The sequence below is a fragment of the Nerophis ophidion genome, linkage group LG26 (assembly GCF_033978795.1).
Source record: "Nerophis ophidion isolate RoL-2023_Sa linkage group LG26, RoL_Noph_v1.0, whole genome shotgun sequence".
Lineage (NCBI taxonomy): Eukaryota > Metazoa > Chordata > Actinopteri > Syngnathiformes > Syngnathidae > Nerophis > Nerophis ophidion.
The window spans coordinates 3090958-3109899 of record NC_084636.1 but is presented as its reverse complement, the minus strand read 5'-3'; the positions used below and the strand labels follow the sequence as shown (position 1 = coordinate 3109899).

Here is an 18942-nt window from a genome sequence, read left to right as displayed (position 1 = left end):
ATATTTGCAAATAACGATTTTGTAAGGTGCGGTAGTGGAAGCAAATATGGGATAAAAATAAATTACACAAGAAGTATTAAAGATTAAGAATTTAAATAAACAGACTACTATCCATTTAAAATAATAAGCAGAAGAAAGGCTTATTTGAATAGAAAAGGCAATTCTTGAAGGAATCCGGGGTGTCAAACTCATTTTAGATGGGGGGGCCAGGTGGAGAAAATTGTACTCCCAAGTGGGCCGAACTGGTAAAAATAACGGCACGATAACTTAAAAATAAAGACAACTTGTGATTGTTTTTTTTTGTTTAAAAATAGAACAGGAAAATGTACAAATCATTGTCCATCCATCCATTTCTACCGCTTATTCCCATTTGGGGTCGCGGGGGGCGCTGGCACCTATCTTATCTACAATCGGGCGGAAGGCGGCGTACACCATAGACAAGTCGCCACCTCATTGTGTTGTTGCTATATATTTTTTTACACTTACATGTTGCGTTTAATAGCATTCTATCTTTTTTTGTCGTTTTTCTATACTTTCTGATTAAATTATGTGATAATGTAATCAGTCATCTCATTGGTGTTCATTTTTAATCAATATAAAAAAATATCAAAATCAAATTACAGGATTTTATTTATGAAGTTTGATCATTTTCCCCAACTGGTGTACTAACATGTGTTTTTTTGTGTGTTTTTCTTTTTACATATGTAGCATCATCGACAAAAATACAAAGAATTGCTATTGGGACATCTAGTGGACACATTTAGAACAGCAGTTTCTTTCATTCGAAAATTCCGGCTCATTTTTATACTGAGCAAATTTATCCCACGGGCCGGATAAAACCTTTACGTGGGCATGATCTGGCCCGCGGGCCGTAGGTTTGACACCCCTGATGTGAATGTTCCAATGCTGAAGTTGAAGTGAAATGAACAGTTTGAATGTGGAAGAGTTTTAATTTCCAGGAAAACGGGAATTTGATTTGGAACTTGGGTTAGTGTTAAGTTTGAATGTCCAGGATGAATGGAACATGTTGATGTTGGAATGGTTTGAATAGGTCGAAAAGTGTGGAAATTGTGCAACTTGGAAAACATTTCCCATTTATCTGATTGGGAACTTACTGGAAATTTGGGAAAAAGTGAGATCTTTGGAAAATGATTCAAAGCATGAATGGATTGGTGTTGGAATTGTTTAAATTGGACAAGAAATGTTGAAGTGGTAATAGGGAATTTTGGGGAAAGTGGTAATTTTTTGGGAAAATACTAAAAAAATGTGATTGTTGTAATTGAGTTGAAATGGTTGGTGTTGGAATTTTTTTAATCGGTTGAGAAATGATGAAGTAGTAGCATTTTTAATTGAGAAATGGTATCACGGAATTTTTCGATTTCAAAAAACAACTTAGTTTTTTGTCTTGACTAAGAGGAATGTTTTGATGGTGGAACGGTTGAAATGTGTTGAAAAATGTGGAAGGAGTAGTTGCCAGAACAAAGGGTGAAAATAGGACTTTGGAAAACCAGGAATTCTGGAAAATCCTGGAATGTTTTTGAACTTTCTGGAAGGTGGAATGTGGAATGGTTTGAATAGGTTAAAACATGTGGAAATGGTGGAAGTGTTAAAAATGGCCAATGGGAAAAATGTCCCTGGAAATTTGGGAAAAAGCGAAATTTTGGGGAAATGATTGAATGTCCTGAATGAGCTGAATTGGTTGGTGTTGGAATTGTTGAAAAAAAGGGCAAGAAATGTTGAAGTGGTGAATGATATTAGGGAATTTGGGGAAAAGCGGGATTTTTTTTTGGAAAATGCTAAAAGAAAAAAGAAAAAAATTAGTTGGTGTTAGAATTTGTTGAAGTAGTAACATTTTTAATTGAGAAATGGTACCACGGTATTCCTGGAATGTTTCAAGTTAAAAAAAAAACTTAGTTCTTTGTCCTAAGTAAGTTTTTACGGTGGAACGGTTGAAAAATGTGGAAGGAGTCGTCGACAGAACAAAGGGTGAAAATACGGCTTTGGTAAACCAGGAATTCCAGAAAATCTTGGAATTGTTTTGCTCCTGGAAGGTTGAATGGTTTGAATAGGTTGAAACATGTGGAAGTTTGAAAAATGGTCAATTCATTTTGAATGGGAAAAATTTCACGGAAAACCTGGAATTCTGTAAAAATGTGGGAATTTTAGGAATTTGTCAAGGGAAAGCCCGCCATTCCCGAATAGGCTGAACAGTTTGAAGTTGGAACGCTTTGAATGGGGTGAAAAATGTAAGAATTGTGCAACTTGGAAAAATGTCCGATTCATTTCAACGGGAACTTCCTGGAAATGTAGGAAAAAGCGAGATTTTTTTTAAATGATTAGGAGCATGAATGAGCTGAATTGGTTGGTGTTGGAATTGTTTAAATCGGGCAAGAAATGTTGAAGTAGTGAATTGTAGTTTGGGAATTTTGGGGGGAAATGCTAAAAAAAAATGTGATAGTTGGTGTTGGAATTTTTTTAATCGGTCGAAAAATTTCAAAGTAGTAACATTTTTAATTGAGAAATGGTATTACGGAATTCCTGGAATTTTTCGAGTTCAAAAAAGAACTTTGTTTTTTTGTCCTAAGTAAGTTTTGTCGGTGGAACGGTTGAAGTGGGTTGAAAAATGTGTAAGGAGTAGTCGCCAGAACAAAAGGTGAAAATAGGACTTTGGAAAACCAGGAATTCTGGAAAATCTTGGAATTGTTTTGTTCCAGGAAGGTTGAATGGTTTGAATAGGTTGTAGTAAATGGTATCAGGGAATTTTGGGATACGCGGGAATTTTTGGGGAAAATGCTAAAAAAAAAAAAAAAAAAGATTTTTGTAATTGAATTGAAACAGTTGGTGTTGGATTTTTTTTAATGTGTTGAGAAATGTTGAAGTAGTAACATTTTTAATTGAGAAATTAAATTTATGGAATTTTTTGTCCTGATTAAGAGGAATGTTTTGATGGTGGAACGGTTGAAGTGGGTTGAAAAATGTGGAAGGGGTCGTCGCCAGAACAAAGGGTGAAAATCTAAAACTAGGAATTCTGGAAAATCCTGCAATGCTCTGAATTTTCTTGAAGGTGGAATGGTTTGAATAGGTTGAAAACTGTGGAAATGGTGGAAGTTTTAAAAATGGCCAATGGAAAAAATGTCCATGGAAATTTGGGAAAAAGCGAAATTTTGGGAAAACGATTCAATGCATGAATGTCCTGAATGAGCTGAATTGGATGGTGTTGGAATTGTTGAAAAAAAGGGCAAGAAATGTTGAAGTGGTGAATGATATTAGGGATTTTGGGGAAAGGCGGGATTTTTTTTGAAAAATGCTAAAAAAAAAAAGAAGAAAGAAAAAAAGTAGTTGGTGTTAGAATTTTTATAATCAGTTGAGAAATGGTGAAGTAGTAACATTTTTAATTGAGAAATGGTACCACGGTATTCCTGGAATGTTTCGAGTTCAAAAAACAACTTTGTTTTTTGTCCTAAGTAAATTTTGACGGTGGAACGGTTGAAGTGGGTTGAAAAATGTGGAAGGAGTCGTCGACAGAACAAAGGGTGAAAATACGGCTTTGATAAACCAGGAATTCCGGAAAATCTTGGAATTGTTTTGTTCCTGGAAGGTTGAATGGTTTGAATAGGTTGAAAAATGTGGAAATGGTGAAAGTTTGAAAAATAGCCAATTCATTTTGAATGGGAAAAATTTCACGGAAGACCTGGAATTCTGTAAAAATGTGGGAATTTTAGGAATTTGTCAAGGGAAAGCCCCGCCATTCCCGAATAGGCTGGACAGTTTGAAGTTGGAACGCTTTGAATGGGGTGAAAAATGTAAGAATTGTGCAACTTGGAAAAATGTCCGATTCATTTCAACGGGAACTTCCTGGAAATGTAGGAAAAAGCGAGATTTTGTTTGAAATGATTAGGAGCATGAATGAGCTGATTTGGTTGGTGTTGGAATTGTTTAAATCGGGCAAGAAATGTTGAAGTAGTGAATTGTAGTTTGGGAATTTTGGGGGGAAAATGCTAAAAAAAATGTGATAGTTGGTGTTGGAATTTTTTTAATCGGTCGAAAAATTTCAAAGTAGTAACATTTTTAATTGAGAAATGGTATTACGGAATTCCTGGAATTTTTCGAGTTCAAAAAAGAACTTTGTTTTTTTGTCCTAAGTAAGTTTTGTCGGTGGAACGGTTGAAGTGGGTTGAAAAATGTGGAAGGAGTAGTCGCCAGAACAAAAGGTGAAAATAGGACTTTGGAAAACCAGGAATTCTGGAAAATCTTGGAATTGTTTTGTTCCAGGAAGGTTGAATGGTTTGAATAGGTTGTAGTAAATGGTATCAGGGAATTTTGGGATACGCGGGAATTTTTGGGGAAAATGCTAAAAAAAAAAAAAAAAAAGATTTTTGTAATTGAATTGAAACAGTTGGTGTTGGATTTTTTTTAATGTGTTGAGAAATGTTGAAGTAGTAACATTTTTAATTGAGAAATTAAATTTATGGAATTTTTTGTCCTGATTAAGAGGAATGTTTTGATGGTGGAACGGTTGAAGTGGGTTGAAAAATGTGGAAGGGGTCGTCGCCAGAACAAAGGGTGAAAATCTAAAACTAGGAATTCTGGAAAATCCTGCAATGCTCTGAATTTTCTTGAAGGTGGAATGGTTTGAATAGGTTGAAAACTGTGGAAATGGTGGAAGTTTTAAAAATGGCCAATGGAAAAAATGTCCATGGAAATTTGGGAAAAAGCGAAATTTTGGGAAAACGATTCAATGCATGAATGTCCTGAATGAGCTGAATTGGATGGTGTTGGAATTGTTGAAAAAAAGGGCAAGAAATGTTGAAGTGGTGAATGATATTAGGGATTTTGGGGAAAGGCGGGATTTTTTTTGAAAAATGCTAAAAAAAAAAAGAAGAAAGAAAAAAAGTAGTTGGTGTTAGAATTTTTATAATCAGTTGAGAAATGGTGAAGTAGTAACATTTTTAATTGAGAAATGGTACCACGGTATTCCTGGAATGTTTCGAGTTCAAAAAACAACTTTGTTTTTTGTCCTAAGTAAATTTTGACGGTGGAACGGTTGAAGTGGGTTGAAAAATGTGGAAGGAGTCGTCGACAGAACAAAGGGTGAAAATACGGCTTTGATAAACCAGGAATTCCGGAAAATCTTGGAATTGTTTTGTTCCTGGAAGGTTGAATGGTTTGAATAGGTTGAAAAATGTGGAAATGGTGAAAGTTTGAAAAATAGCCAATTCATTTTGAATGGGAAAAATTTCACGGAAGACCTGGAATTCTGTAAAAATGTGGGAATTTTAGGAATTTGTCAAGGGAAAGCCCCGCCATTCCCGAATAGGCTGGACAGTTTGAAGTTGGAACGCTTTGAATGGGGTGAAAAATGTAAGAATTGTGCAACTTGGAAAAATGTCCGATTCATTTCAACGGGAACTTCCTGGAAATGTAGGAAAAAGCGAGATTTTGTTTGAAATGATTAGGAGCATGAATGAGCTGATTTGGTTGGTGTTGGAATTGTTTAAATCGGGCAAGAAATGTTGAAGTAGTGAATTGTAGTTTGGGAATTTTGGGGGGAAAATGCTAAAAAAAATGTGATAGTTGGTGTTGGAATTTTTTTAATCGGTCGAGAAATGTCAAAGTAGTAACATTTTTAATTGAGAAATGGTATTACGGAATTCCTGGAATTTTCGGAGTTCAAAAAACAACTTTGTTTTTTTGTCCTAAGTAAGTTTTGTCGGTGGAACGGTTGAAGTGGGTTGAAAAATGTGGAAGGAGTAGTCGCCAGAACAAAGGGTGAAAATAGGACTTTGGAAAACTAGGAATTCTGGAAAATCCTGCAATGTTTTGAATTTTCTTGAAGGTGGAATGGTTTGAATAGGTTTAAAACTGGAAGTTAGAAAAATGGCCAATTCATTTTGAATGTAAAAAATGTCCCGGAAAACTTGGAATTCTGGAAAAATGGGGGAATTTTTGGAATTTTTCAAGGTTTCCCGAATAGATAGATAGTACTTTGATTACTTTGGGAGAGTTTCCTCAGGAAAATTTAAATTCCAGCAGCAGTGTACAGAATAGGCTGAACAGTTTGAAGTTGGAACGCTTTGAATGGGGTGAAACATGTAAGAATTGTGCAACTTGGAAAAATGTCCGATTCATTTCAACGGGAACTTCCTGGAAATGCGGGAAAAAGCGAGATTTTGTTTTAAATGATTAGGAGCATGAATGAGCTGAATTGGTTGGTGTTGGAATTGTTTAAATCGGGCAATAATGTTGAAGTAGTGAATTGTAGTTTGGGAATTTTGGGGGGAAAATGCTAAAAAAAATGTGATAGTTGGTGTTGGAATTTTTTTCATCGGTCGAGAAATGTCAAAGTAGTAACATTTTTAATTGAGAAATGGTATTACGGAATTCCTGGAATTTTTGGAGTTCAAAAAACAACTTTGTTTTTTTGTCCTAAGTAAGTTTTGTCGGTGGAACGGTTGAAGTGGGTTGAAAAATGTGGAAGGAGTAGTCGCCAGAACAAAAGGTGAAAATAGGACTTTGGAAAACTAGGAATTCTGGAAAATCCTGCAATGTTTTGAATTTTCTTGAAGGTGGAATTGTTTGAATAGGTTTAAAACTGTGGAAATGGTGGAAGTTAGAAAAATGGCCAATTCATTTTGAATGTAAAAAATGTCCCGTAAAACCTGGAATTCTGGAAAAATGGGGGAATTTTTGGAATTTTTCAAGGTTTCCCGAATAGATAGATAGTACTTTGATTACTTTGGGAGAGTTTCCTCAGGAAAATTTAAATTCCAGCAGCAGTGTACAGAATAGGCTGAACAGTTTGAAGTTGGAACACTTTGAATGGGGTGAAACATGTAAGAATTGTGCAACTTGGAAAAATGTCCGATTCATTTCAACGGGAACTTCCTGGAAATGCGGGAAAAAGCGAGATTTTGTTTTAAATGATTAGGAGCATGAATGAGCTGAATTGGTTGGTGTTGGAATTGTTTAAATCGGGCAAGAAATGTTGAAGTAGTGAATTGTAGTTTGGGAATTTTGGGGGGAAAATGCTAAAAAAAATGTGATAGTTGGTGTTGGAATTTTTTTAATCGGTCAAAAAATGTCAAAGTAGTAACATTTTTAATTGAGAAATGGTATTACGGAATTCCTGGAATTTTTGGAGTTCAAAAAACAACTTTGTTTTTTTGTCCTAAGTAAGTTTTGTCGGTGGAACGGTTGAAGTGGGTTGAAAAATGTGGAAGGAGTAGTCGCCAGAACAAAAGGTGAAAATATGGCTTTGGTAAACCAGGAATTCTGGAAAATCCTGGAATGTTTTTGAATTTCCTGGGAGGTGGAATAAGTTGAAGGTGGAATGGTGTGAATTGGTTGGAAACTGTGGAAGTTTGAAACCTGGAATTTTGGAAATTTTTGGAATTTGTCAAGGGAAAGCCCGCGATTCAGAATAGGCTGAACAGTTTGAAGTTGGAACGTTTTGAATCGGATGAAAAATGAGGAAGGTAAAGCGCGCCAAAATGTGGAGTTTTAAATAGATGCATTTTAGTATAGAAAAAAGCATGTGTGAATGTTTTAGAGCATTCACACATGACTTGCTCTCTTTTCAAAGTACATTACATGATTGTATATTTAAATATGAAGTAGTGTTACTAAAATGTGTCTTATTTGATGCCGTTTTGAAGGAAACATTACAAAAGACATTCTTCATAGAATAACTTTATACCTAAGTTGATGAATGAACGTTTAAATCAAGCAGGACATAACATTTGTGAGTGTGTAATAGTGTGTACATCATCCACAACAAAAGGTCAGCATGAGCACAAGTGCTGAATGTGCAGTCTCATGACAGTGATGATGTACACGTGGGCGGGGTCATATTCATATGACAGTGATGATGTACACATGGGCAGGGTCATAGTCATATGACCGTGATGATGATGATGTACACGTGGGCGGGGTCATATTCATATGACAGTGATGATGTACACGTGGGCAGGGTCATATTCATATGACCGTGATGATGTACACATGGGCAGGGTCATATTCATATGACCGTGATGATGTACACGTGGGCGGGGTCAGATTCATATGACAGTGATGATGTACACGTGGGCAGGCTCATATTCATATGGAAGTGATGATAATGTTCACGTGGGCAGGGTCATATTCATATGACCGTGATGATGATGATGTACACGTGGGCGGGGTGAGATTCATATGACAGTGATGATGATGCACACGTGGGTGGGGTCAGAGTCATGACAGTGATGATGTAGATGTGGGCGGGGTCAGATTCATATGACAGTGATGATGATGTACACATGGGCGGGGTCAGATTCATATGACAGTGATGATAATATACATGTGGGAGGGGTCAGCTTCATATGACAGTGATGATGATGTACATCTGGGCAGGGTCAGATATATATGATGATGATGATGTACACGTGGGCGGGGTCAGAGCCAGTCCACTTCACCTCCTCCCAGCCAGCAGCTGCAGGACCAGCTCCTCATCCTCGGCCAGAGTCAGTCCCGTGTCCAGCGTGGCGAGCTCTTCCTCCCTCACCTTCTTCCTCCTGCCAGCTGGGGGCTCCTCCTCTTCCTCGCTGCTGCTGTCACTGCTGTGGCGCCGTTTGGCGGGCCGAGCGTTATCATCCTCCTCCTCCTCCTCGTCCGAGGAGCGTCGGTCAGGGTCCGGCAGGGTGCTGGGGTCAAAGTGGTCTTGGCCGTCATGGTCCAGGTACGCAATGACTTCATCCTCCTCGTCCTGGTCCTCGCTGCCAGAGGTGGGCGCAGGCTTCTTCTTGGCCTCCTTTTTGGCCTCCTTGGCCTTCAGCTTTTTCTCGCGGTGTTTGGCCTTCACCTTGCGGCTGTACTCTGGCTTGTCGAACTCCCGGTCTTCCCTCCTCAGACGCTCCTTGGCTTTCTCCAAGCTGATGCCGGACACCTCCTCTTCGTCGTCCTCGTCCTCCTCCTGCAGGCTGGCGGCCGGGCGCTGGAGCGGAGGCCAGACCTGCTGGGCTTGTCCTTCATCGGTGAAAGCCACTTTGGTGTTCACCTTGAAGTTCCTCTTCAGGACCTTCTTGGCCTGCTTGAACTTTGAGAGTTTTTGGGTGCTTTTGGCAGGGCCGCAGGTGGACTCCTCGCTGTCCTGGTCCTCCTCCCGGCAGAACACATCCTTAGTTTTGAGAGTCAGGATATCCAAGTCTTTGAGGTCGTCCTCATCCTCCTCACCGTCTTCACCCAGGAGCGTTTTAACCTCAACCTCATCGTCTTCTGACTCAGCATCTTCTCCTCTCAGCTGGGCTGTGAAACTGCGCAGCTCCTCCTCCTCCTCCTCCTCGGACTCCGCCTCCTGCGCCTTCCCCGCCCGCTGCGCCTGGGCTCTGTTGAGGAAGCGCACCCGCGGCGCCACCGCCAGGCCGAGGGAGAGCGCATACTCGCGGAGCCGCAGCTTGAAGACGTCAAACACCTCCTTGTTCCTCATCAAGAAGACGGAGCGCAGGTAGGAGACGAAGCACCGCTGGGCGCGCTCCTTCTGCTCCTTCTCCTGCGCCAGGAAGGCCTGCAGCTTGGGCTGGATGTCCTGAATCTTCTCCGGGTTCACCTGCAAACAAACTGTGTGAGTACCTGGAAGTCCAACAGCCATTCTCAACCTATGCACCACGAGCGCAGGGGTGTCCTAATTTTGTCCATAAATACAAAATAAATCAGTACATTGAATAGAATAGAATAGAATAGAAAGTACTTTATTGATCCCTGGGGGAAATTCAGCACCACAGTTTGCTCACAATTAACAATAAACACTTAAGTATTTTTTACATGTGAATAATATAAATACAGTCTATTATACAGCATTATTCACATGTGAATAATATAAATACAATCTATTATACAGCATTATTCACATGTGAATAACATAAATATAAATATAAATACAGTCTATTATACAGCATTATTCACATGTGAATAATAGTCTATTTTACAGCATTATTCACATGTGAATATAATAATTACAGTCTATTATACCGCATTATTTACATGCGCATAACAAATACAAATAATATAAATACAATCTATTATACAGCATTATTCACATGTGAATAACATAAATATAAATAATATAAATACAGTCTATTATACAGCATTATTCACATGTGAATAATAGTCTATTTTACAGCATTATTCACATGTGAATATAATAGTCTATTATACCGCATTATTCACATGTGAATAACAAATACAAATAATATAAATACAGTCTATTATACAGCATTATTCACATGTGAATTCTGCTGTATAATGGACAATATTTATATTATTCACATGTGAATAATATAAATACAGTCTATTATACAGCATTATTCACATGTGAATAAAAAATACAAATAATATAAATACAGTCTATTATAGAGCATGATTCACATGTGAATTCTGCTGTATAATAGATAATATTTATATTATTCACATGTGAATAATATAGAGTGTAATATACAGCATGATTCACATGTGAATCATGCTGTATAATACTGTATTTATTATTATTCACATATGAATAATGCTTTTTAGCCAATTTTGCAGCCAAACACCTCAAAGTCCTATAACTTGGCACACGCTAACTATTAGCATGCAAACTTCTTTTTTTTAGCCAATTTTACAGCTGAACACCATATATAACTTGGTACTTGACACATGCTTAGTTTTTTGGGTTGTTTTTTTTATTTTTAGCAAATTTTACATGTGTAGCCTTCCAAATAACCATTGATTAAAAGTACAGCGTTTTTTTTTCCTATATTCAAACACAGTATTACTGTTCAAATCAGGGGTCAGCAACCTTTTTGAAACCAAGAACTACTTCTTGGGTACTGATTAATGCAAAGAGCTACCAGTTTGATACACACTTAAATAAATTGCCAGAAATAGCCAATTTGCTCAATTTACCTTTAATAAATAATCAATCAATCAATGTTCATTTATATAGCCCTAAATCACTAGTGTCTCAAAGGGCTGCACAAACCACAACACAAACCACTACGACATCCTCAGTAGGCCCACATAAATAAATCTATGTACATAAAAAATGGGTATTTCTGTCTGTCATTCCATCCATCCATTTTCTACCGCTTATTCCCTTTCGGGGTCGCGGGGGGCGCTGGCGCCTATCTCAGCTACAATCGGGCGGAAGGCAGGGTACACCCTGGACAAGTCGCCACCTCATCACAGGGCCAACACAGATAGACAGACAACATTCACACTCACATTCACACTCTAGGGCCAATTTAGTGTTGCCAATCAACATATCCCCAGGTGCATGTCTTTGGAAGTGGGAGGAAGCCGGAGTACCCGGAGGGAACCCACGCATTCATTCCGTCGTACATTTTTTTTCCTTTTACGGAAGGTTTTTTTGTAGAGAATAAATGATGAAAAAAACGTTTGAACGGTCTAAAAGAGGAGAAAACAGGAAGAAAATAAAAATAAAATTTTGAAACATAGTTTATCTTCAATTTCGACTTTTTAAAATTCAACCGAAAGAAATGAATAGAAAAAATAGCTAATTCAAATCTTTTTGAAAAAAATAAAAAAATAATTTATAGAACATCAATAGTAATTTTTCCTGATTAACATTAATTTTAGAATTTTGATGACATGTTTTAAATAGGTTAAAATCCAATCTGCACTTTGTTAGAATATATAACAAATTGCACCAAGCTATATTTCTAACAAGACAAATCATTATTTTTTCTAGATTTTCCAGAACAAACATTTTAAAAGAGATTCAAAAGACTTTGAAATAAGATTTAAATTTGATTCTACAGATTTTCTAGATTTGCCAGAATAATTTTTTTGAATTTTATTCATGATAAGTTTGAAGAAATATTTCACAAATATTCTTTGTCGAAAAACAGAAGCTAAAATGAATAATTAAATTGAAATGTATTCTTTACAGTAAAAAAAATAAAAAATTACTTGAACATTGATTTAAATTTTCAGGAAAGAAGAGGAAGGAATTTTAAAAGTATATGTGTTTAAAAATCCTAAAATCATTTTTAAGGTTGTATTTTTTCTCTAAAATTGTCTTTCTGAAAGTTATAAGAATCAAAGTAAAAAAAAATAAATGAATTTATTTAAACAAGTGAAGACCAAGTCTTTCAAATATTTTCTTGGATTTTCAAATTCTATTTGAGTTTTGTCCATCCATCCATCCATTTTCTACCGCGTATTCCCTTTTGGGGTCGCGGGTGCCTACCTCAGCTACAATCGGGCGGAAGGCGGGGTACACCCTGGACAAGTTGCCACCTCATCGCAGTATTTGAGTTTTGTCTCTCTTAGAATTAAAAATGTCCAGCAAAGCGAGACCAGCTTGCTAGTAAATAAATACAATTTAAAAAATAGAGGCAGCTCACTGGTAAGTGCTGCTATTTGAGCTATTTTTAGAACAGGCCAGCGGGCAACTCATCTGGTCCTTACGGGCGACCTGGTGCCCGCGGGCACCGCCTTGGTGACCCCTGGTTCAAATTGTGGCCAAAAATATTATATATGCCTTAAAAAAAGTAAAACCTTGATTTTAATAAATACTTGGACCTACTGTGCTACTGTAGTTCAATGTTGCCACTTGGAGTGTTAAGTTTTTCCAGAGGCGGTACTCTGTAGGAATGAAATATAAGCAAAACCCTGACCTGGATCTTGTTGATGGGCACCTTCTTCTGCCGCAGCTGTGCCAGCATGCCCTCCTCCTCGGAGGGGAGGAGCAGCAGCAGCGCCTCGCCGCCCTCCTTGTACCTGGCGGTGCGTCCCACCCTGTGGATGTAGGTGTCGGCGTCCTCGGGGCAGTCGTACTGCAGCACCCAGTTGACGGCCGGGAAGTCCAGGCCTCGGGCGGCGACGTCGGTGGCGAACAGCACGGCGGTGCTCTTGCGCAGGAAGTCTTGGTAGACCTCCACCCGCTTCATCTGCTGCTGCTTGCCGTGGAGGGCCAGGACCGGCAGGCCCGGCCTGAGCCGGCAGAAGACCCGGAAGAGGTACTGCACCTCCTTGCAGCAGGCGAAGAAGACGATGATCTTCTTCCTCAGGTGGCTCCGGATGAAGGAGTAGAGCATGTTGACTTTGGCGTGGAGCTCGCACGCCACGTAGCTCTGCTCCAGGGTGGCCGGCGTGCTGAAGCGGGCCTTCTCGTGGACCCAGACGTACGCCGGGTCCTTCAGGCTGAGCCGCGCCAGGTCCTTGACTGACTTGGTCTGCGTGGCGGAGAAGAGCAGCGTCTGGCGGCCACGGGGGAGGTTCTCCATGATGGCGTTGAGCGTGTCGGCGAAGCCCATGTCCAGGATGCGGTCGGCCTCGTCCAGCACCAGAACCTGCAGGCCGGAGGCGTGGAAGGCGGCCGTTTGATCCATGTGCTGCAGCAGCCGCCCCGGGGTGCAGATGACCACGTTGGTGCGGTGGATCTTCTCCGACTCCGCCTTCAGCTCCTTCCCGCCGATGACCAGGCCCGCGGAGAAGTCGTGGTTCTTCCCCACCCTGCGGAGCACTTCGAAGGTCTGGTAGGCCAGCTCCCTGGTGGGGGAGATGATGAGGGCGCCCAGGCCGTCCGGGGAGCTCCACTGCTGGCGGTACAGACACTCCAACACCGGGATCAAGAAGGCCAGCGTCTTCCCGGAGCCCGTCTTGGCGGCGCCCAGGACGTCCTTGCCCTGCAGGGCCAGGGCGAGGGTCTGCCGCTGGATCTCCGTGGGCAGCCTGTACTGACACTGCTGGAGGCCCAGCAGGGTCTTCTTGGAGATGGGGAAGTCGGAGAACTTAATGGCGTCTTTGGAGTTGATGTCAGCGTACCTGCTGATCAGCATGTCAATCTTCTCCCGCTCCGCCTGCCACTCCGGCTTCTTCCTGCCCCGCCGCTCCTCTTTCACGCGAGACTTGGTCAGGTTGTATTTCTTCTTCCATTTCTCGAAGCTTCGGATGGGATCTTCCGGGTCTGACGTCGGCGCTTTCTTGCCCAAAGAGGCGAGTTTGTCCATTTTTTAAACGAAACTAAGAAGGAGAGTCAGCGAGATGTGTTGATCAGCGTGGACGACGCGTTGCTTTCTGATGACGTCGTCAACAAGCGCCGCGGTCGTCGTTTGTTTTTTAAATCTAAACTTTAATTCAAAAACAAAACAACGATTAGTTTACCTGTTTTTTAAGATACAAAAAAGGATAAATATTTTTTTAAATAGTAAACGACCAAAAATTTATATTTTTCCATTTACGGAAACCGGAATTGTATTTTCAAAGTAAAAGCAGAGATAATTACCACCGGTTTGTGACTAAAATGTATTCGAAACCCTACATTTCTACCTTTTGAAACCAAAAAGCTGTAAAAAAAAACTATGATGCTGTGCCCCAAATTTGGATGATTTATGGAACTTGTGTTAGCCAAAATTATATTTTGCATTCTTCTTTAAGTGCGTGGGGATGACGTCATCAACAAGCCCTTGCAGTCGTCCGTCTGTTTTTTATTATAAACTGTATTTCAAAACGAAAAAAATGATTGGTTTATTTTGTTTATAAGATGCACAAAAGGAAATACTTACAAAAAAATAAGTAAGCAGGTACAGAAAAACAGACCAAATATGTATTGTTTCTCAATTTACGGAAACCGGAACTATTTTCAAAGTAAAAGCGGAGATAATTACTGACTAAAGTTGATTGATTGATTGATTGATACTTTTGTTAGTAGATTGCACAGTTCATTACGTATTCCGTACAATTGACCACTAAATGGTAACATCCGAATAAGTTTTTCAACTTGTTTAAGTCCACGTTAATCAATTCATGGTAAATGTATTACAAACCCTACATTTCTACCTCTAACAACCAAAAAGCTGTAAAAATTAAATTATGATGCTGTGCCCCAAATTTGGATTATTTATGGAACTTGTGTGAGCCAAAATTATATTTTGCATTCTTTTTTAGGTGCGTGATGATGACGTCATCGACAAGCCCCGCAGTCGTCTTATTAAAAATATATCTAAACTTTATTTCAAAACCAAAAAAAACATTGTTTTGTTTTGTTTTTAGGTGCACAAAAGAAAATACTTACAAAAAAATAAGTAAGCAGGAACGGAAAAACAGACCAAAAATGTATCGTTTCTCCATTTACGGAAACCGGAACTGTATTTTCAAAGTAAAAGCGGAGATAATTACTGACTAAAATGTATTTGGAACCCTACATTTCTACCTCTAACAACCAAAAAGATGTAAAAAATAAAACTATGATGCTGTGCCCCAAATTTGGATTATTTATGGAACTTGTATGAGCTAAAATTATATATTGCATTCTTCTTTAGGTGCGTGGTGATGGCGTCATCAACAAGCCCCGCGTTCTTATAAGAAAAATATTTATATATAAACTTTTATTTCAAAAACAAAAAAAAAACATTGGTTTATTTTGTATTCAATGTGCACAAAAGGAAATACTTTAAAAAATAAGTAAGCAGGAACGGAAAAAAGACCAAAAATGTATCGTTTCTCCATTTACAGAAACCGAAACTGTATTTTCAAAGTAAAAGCAGAAATAATTACTGACTAAAATGTATTTGGAATCCTACATTTCTACCTCTAACAACCAAAGAGCTGTGACACTATGATGCTGTGCTCCAAATGTGGATTATTTACGGAACTTGTGTGAGCCAAAATTATATTTTGCATTCTTCTTTAGGTGCGTGGTGATGACGTCAGCAACAAGTCCCGCAGTCGTCTTATTTTAAATATATATATATATATATATATATATATATATATATATATTTGTTTTTCAAAAACCAAAACAATTATTGATTTATTTTTTTTGTAAGCTGCAGAAAATGAAAATAATTTTAAAAAATAGTAAATAGGAACGTGAGGATGACGTCATCAACAAGTCCCGCAGTCGTCTTATAATATATATATATGTATATATGTATATGTATGTATATATATATATATATATATATATATATATATATCAATTTTATTTCAAACACCAAAACAATTATTGATACATTTTTTTTGTAAGCTGCAGAAAATGAAAATAATTTTAAAAAATAGTAAACAGAAACGGAAAAACAGACAAAAAAAGGGAAATATTTTCCATCTACGGACACCGGAAGCTTATTTTCAAAGTAAAAGCAGGGATGATTACTATTGGTTGATTGATTGAAACTTTTATTAGTATATTGGCTCCCCAATAAGTTTTTCAACTTGTTTAAGTCGGGGTCCACGTTAATCAATTCATGGTAGGTTTGTGACACTGGCTAGAATGTATTTGGAACCTTACATTCAAATTAGGGCCACTTTTCGATTTTTTTAAATTACATATCGCAGATTTCAAAACAAAAAATATTGCCATAAATTGTATTTGGGGCTATTTTCCTTTGATGGATTTAGATTTCTCCAGATAAACAGATACATTTTATTTTGTACTGTTTTTTGTTTTTTACCGTTTTTGCACTTATTTTGATGATTGTTTCTCGTCTGTTTGTAAATGAGGAAATTTATAAATAAAAGTAAAAAAAAAAAAAAAAGCTAAAAGCCTTTGTTCCACTCCAAACCGCACGGTGGCGGAGGTGCGGTGAGGGGCGCTCTTCCATGCTGGCGTCAAGAGATGCGAGGAAGAGGCGGCCCACAAGACTGAAGCTACATGACAAACAGGACGACCAAAATTCTTCTTTTGGGAGAAAATCTTCTCCAAGTCTGCAGTTTGAATTCTCTCAAAGTCTGCTGTTTCAGGGCCGACTACATCCCTGCAGCCCTTATGAGACGCAGGGCATGGCGGAGAGACAGGACCATGAGGTACCGTCGCAACAACAATCATGTTTACGCCGCTAAAAGTAGTGCTGGTGTAACCATGAAACTATTATATATATTTTTATATATATATAAATATAATAATAATACTAATAGTCTGTAGGGCAGTTACAGCATTGTTGAAAAAGTTCCTTAAAAGTTCATTTATTGTCTGTTAAAGTAATAAGGTGGCTCGTCGACTGCACATGTAAAACCCCAAACACAGTCAAGTTGTGTAAAAGGTAAATAAAAAGAAAATACAACAAACCTTTTTCAACTTATATTCAATTGAATAGACTGCAAAGACAAGATATTTCATCTTCACACTGAGAAACTAAGTTTTTTTTATTATAATCATGAAGTTAGAATGTAATGGCAGCAACGCATTGCAAAAAAAAAGGCATTTTTACCAGTGTGTTACATGGCCTTTCCTTTTAACAACACTCAGTAAAGGTTTGGGAACTGAGGAGACACATTTTGGAAGTGGAATTCTTTCCCATTCTTGCTTGATGTACAGCTTGAAGGCCTACTGAAAGCCACTACTAGCGACCACACAGTCTGATAGTTTATATATCAATGATGAAATATTAACATTGCAACACATGCCAATACGGCCGCTTTAGTTTACTAAATTGCAATTTTAAATTTCGCGCGGAAGTATCATGCTAAAATGTCGGGGTATGATAACGCGTGCGCGTGACGTCATGCATTGTAGAGGATATTTTGTTCCAGCACCGTTCACAGCTATAAGTCGTCTGTTTTCATCGCATAATTCCACAGTATTCTGGACATTTGTGTTGCTGAATCTTTTTCAATTTGTTCAATTAATAATGGAGACGTCAAAGAAGAAAGCTGTAGGTGGGAAGCGGTGTATAGCGGCCGCCTTTAGCAATACAAACGCAGCCAGGGTTTCATTGTTTACATTCCCGAAAGATGACGGTGAAGCTCTACTATGGAACAGAGCGGTCAAGCGAACACGATTGGATTGGACCACACACACAAAGCACAGTGTATTATGCAGCGATCATTTCGAAAGATCGTGTTTGGAAGGGCAGAGATGGGCATTGCTACCACCCGTCGATTGGTGCTGAAGAAAGGTGCAGGGCGGACCTTCAGGTTGTACAGGTACAAACATATAATCTCACTAAAACACCAGTAACACAATAAGCAGATAAGGGATTTTCCAGAATTATCCTAGTAAATTTGTCTAATAACATCTGAATCGCTCCCTCTGTATAGTCTTTTTTTCTAGTCCTTCACTCTCACTTTCCTCATCCACAAATCTTTCATTCTCGCTCAAATTTATGGCGAAATCGTCGCTTTCTCGATCCGAATCGCTCTCGCTGCTGGTGGCCATGATTGTGAACAATGTTCAGATGTGAGGAGCTCCACAACCCGTGACGTCACGCGCACATCGTCTGCTACTTCTGGTACAGGCAAGGCTTTTTTATTAGCGACCAAAAATGTGTTCAATTAATAATGGAGACGTCAAAGAAGAAAGCTGTAGGTGGGAAGTGGTGTATTGCGGCCGCCTTTAGCAACACAAACGCAGCCGGTGTTTCATTTTTTACATTCCTGAAAGATGACAGTCAAGCTTTACTATGGAACAGAGCGGTCAAGCGAACATTGTTGGATTGGACCACACACACAAAGTACAGTGTATTATGCAGCGATCATTTCGAAAGATCATGTTTGGAAGAGGGTCGCCTGCAAAGGGCAGAGATGGGCATCGCCACCACCCGTCGGCTTGTTTAGTTTACTAAATTGCAATTTTAAAGTTCGCGCGGAAGTATCATACTAAAACGTCAGGGTATGACGACGCGTGCGCGTGACGTCACGCATTGTAGAGGACATTTTGTTCCAGCACCGTTCCCAGCTATAAGTCGTCTCTTTCCATCGCATAATTCCATAGTATTCTGGACATTTGTGTTGCTGAATCTTTTGCAATTTGTTCAATGAATAATGGAGACGTCAAAGAAGAAAGCTGTTGGTGGGAAGCGGTGCATTGCGGCCGCCTTTAGCAACACAAACGCAGCCAGGGTTTCATTGTTTACATTCCCGAAAGATGACGGTGAAGCTCTACTATGGAACAGAGCGGTCAAGCGAACACGGTTGGATTGGACCACACACACAAAGTACAGTGTATTATGCAGCGATCATTTCGAAAGA

General features: G+C 39.0%; 2 protein-coding genes across 2 annotated transcripts in view; one reads left to right on the top strand and one right to left on the bottom strand.

Moving 5' to 3' along the window:
* Nucleotides 1-7046: 7046 nt before the first annotated feature.
* ddx10 (DEAD (Asp-Glu-Ala-Asp) box polypeptide 10) lies at nucleotides 7047-14079 on the bottom strand. Its single transcript, XM_061887928.1, has 2 exons — nucleotides 12651-14079; nucleotides 7047-9580 (listed from the first exon to the last, which is right to left on the bottom strand). The coding sequence occupies exons 1-2, from the start codon at nucleotides 13983-13985 to the stop codon at nucleotides 8447-8449; spliced, it is 2469 nt and encodes an 822-aa protein (XP_061743912.1). The 5' UTR covers nucleotides 13986-14079; the 3' UTR covers nucleotides 7047-8446.
* A 2459-nt stretch (nucleotides 14080-16538) lies between these two features.
* szt2 (SZT2 subunit of KICSTOR complex) overlaps nucleotides 16539-18942 on the top strand; it is a 222500-nt gene continuing 220096 nt past the window's right edge. Inside the window, exon 1 of the mRNA XM_061887771.1 lies at nucleotides 16539-16779. Within this exon, the coding sequence (XP_061743755.1) occupies nucleotides 16576-16779 (204 nt within the window). The 5' untranslated portion in view covers nucleotides 16539-16575. The remainder of the gene's footprint in view (nucleotides 16780-18942) is intronic.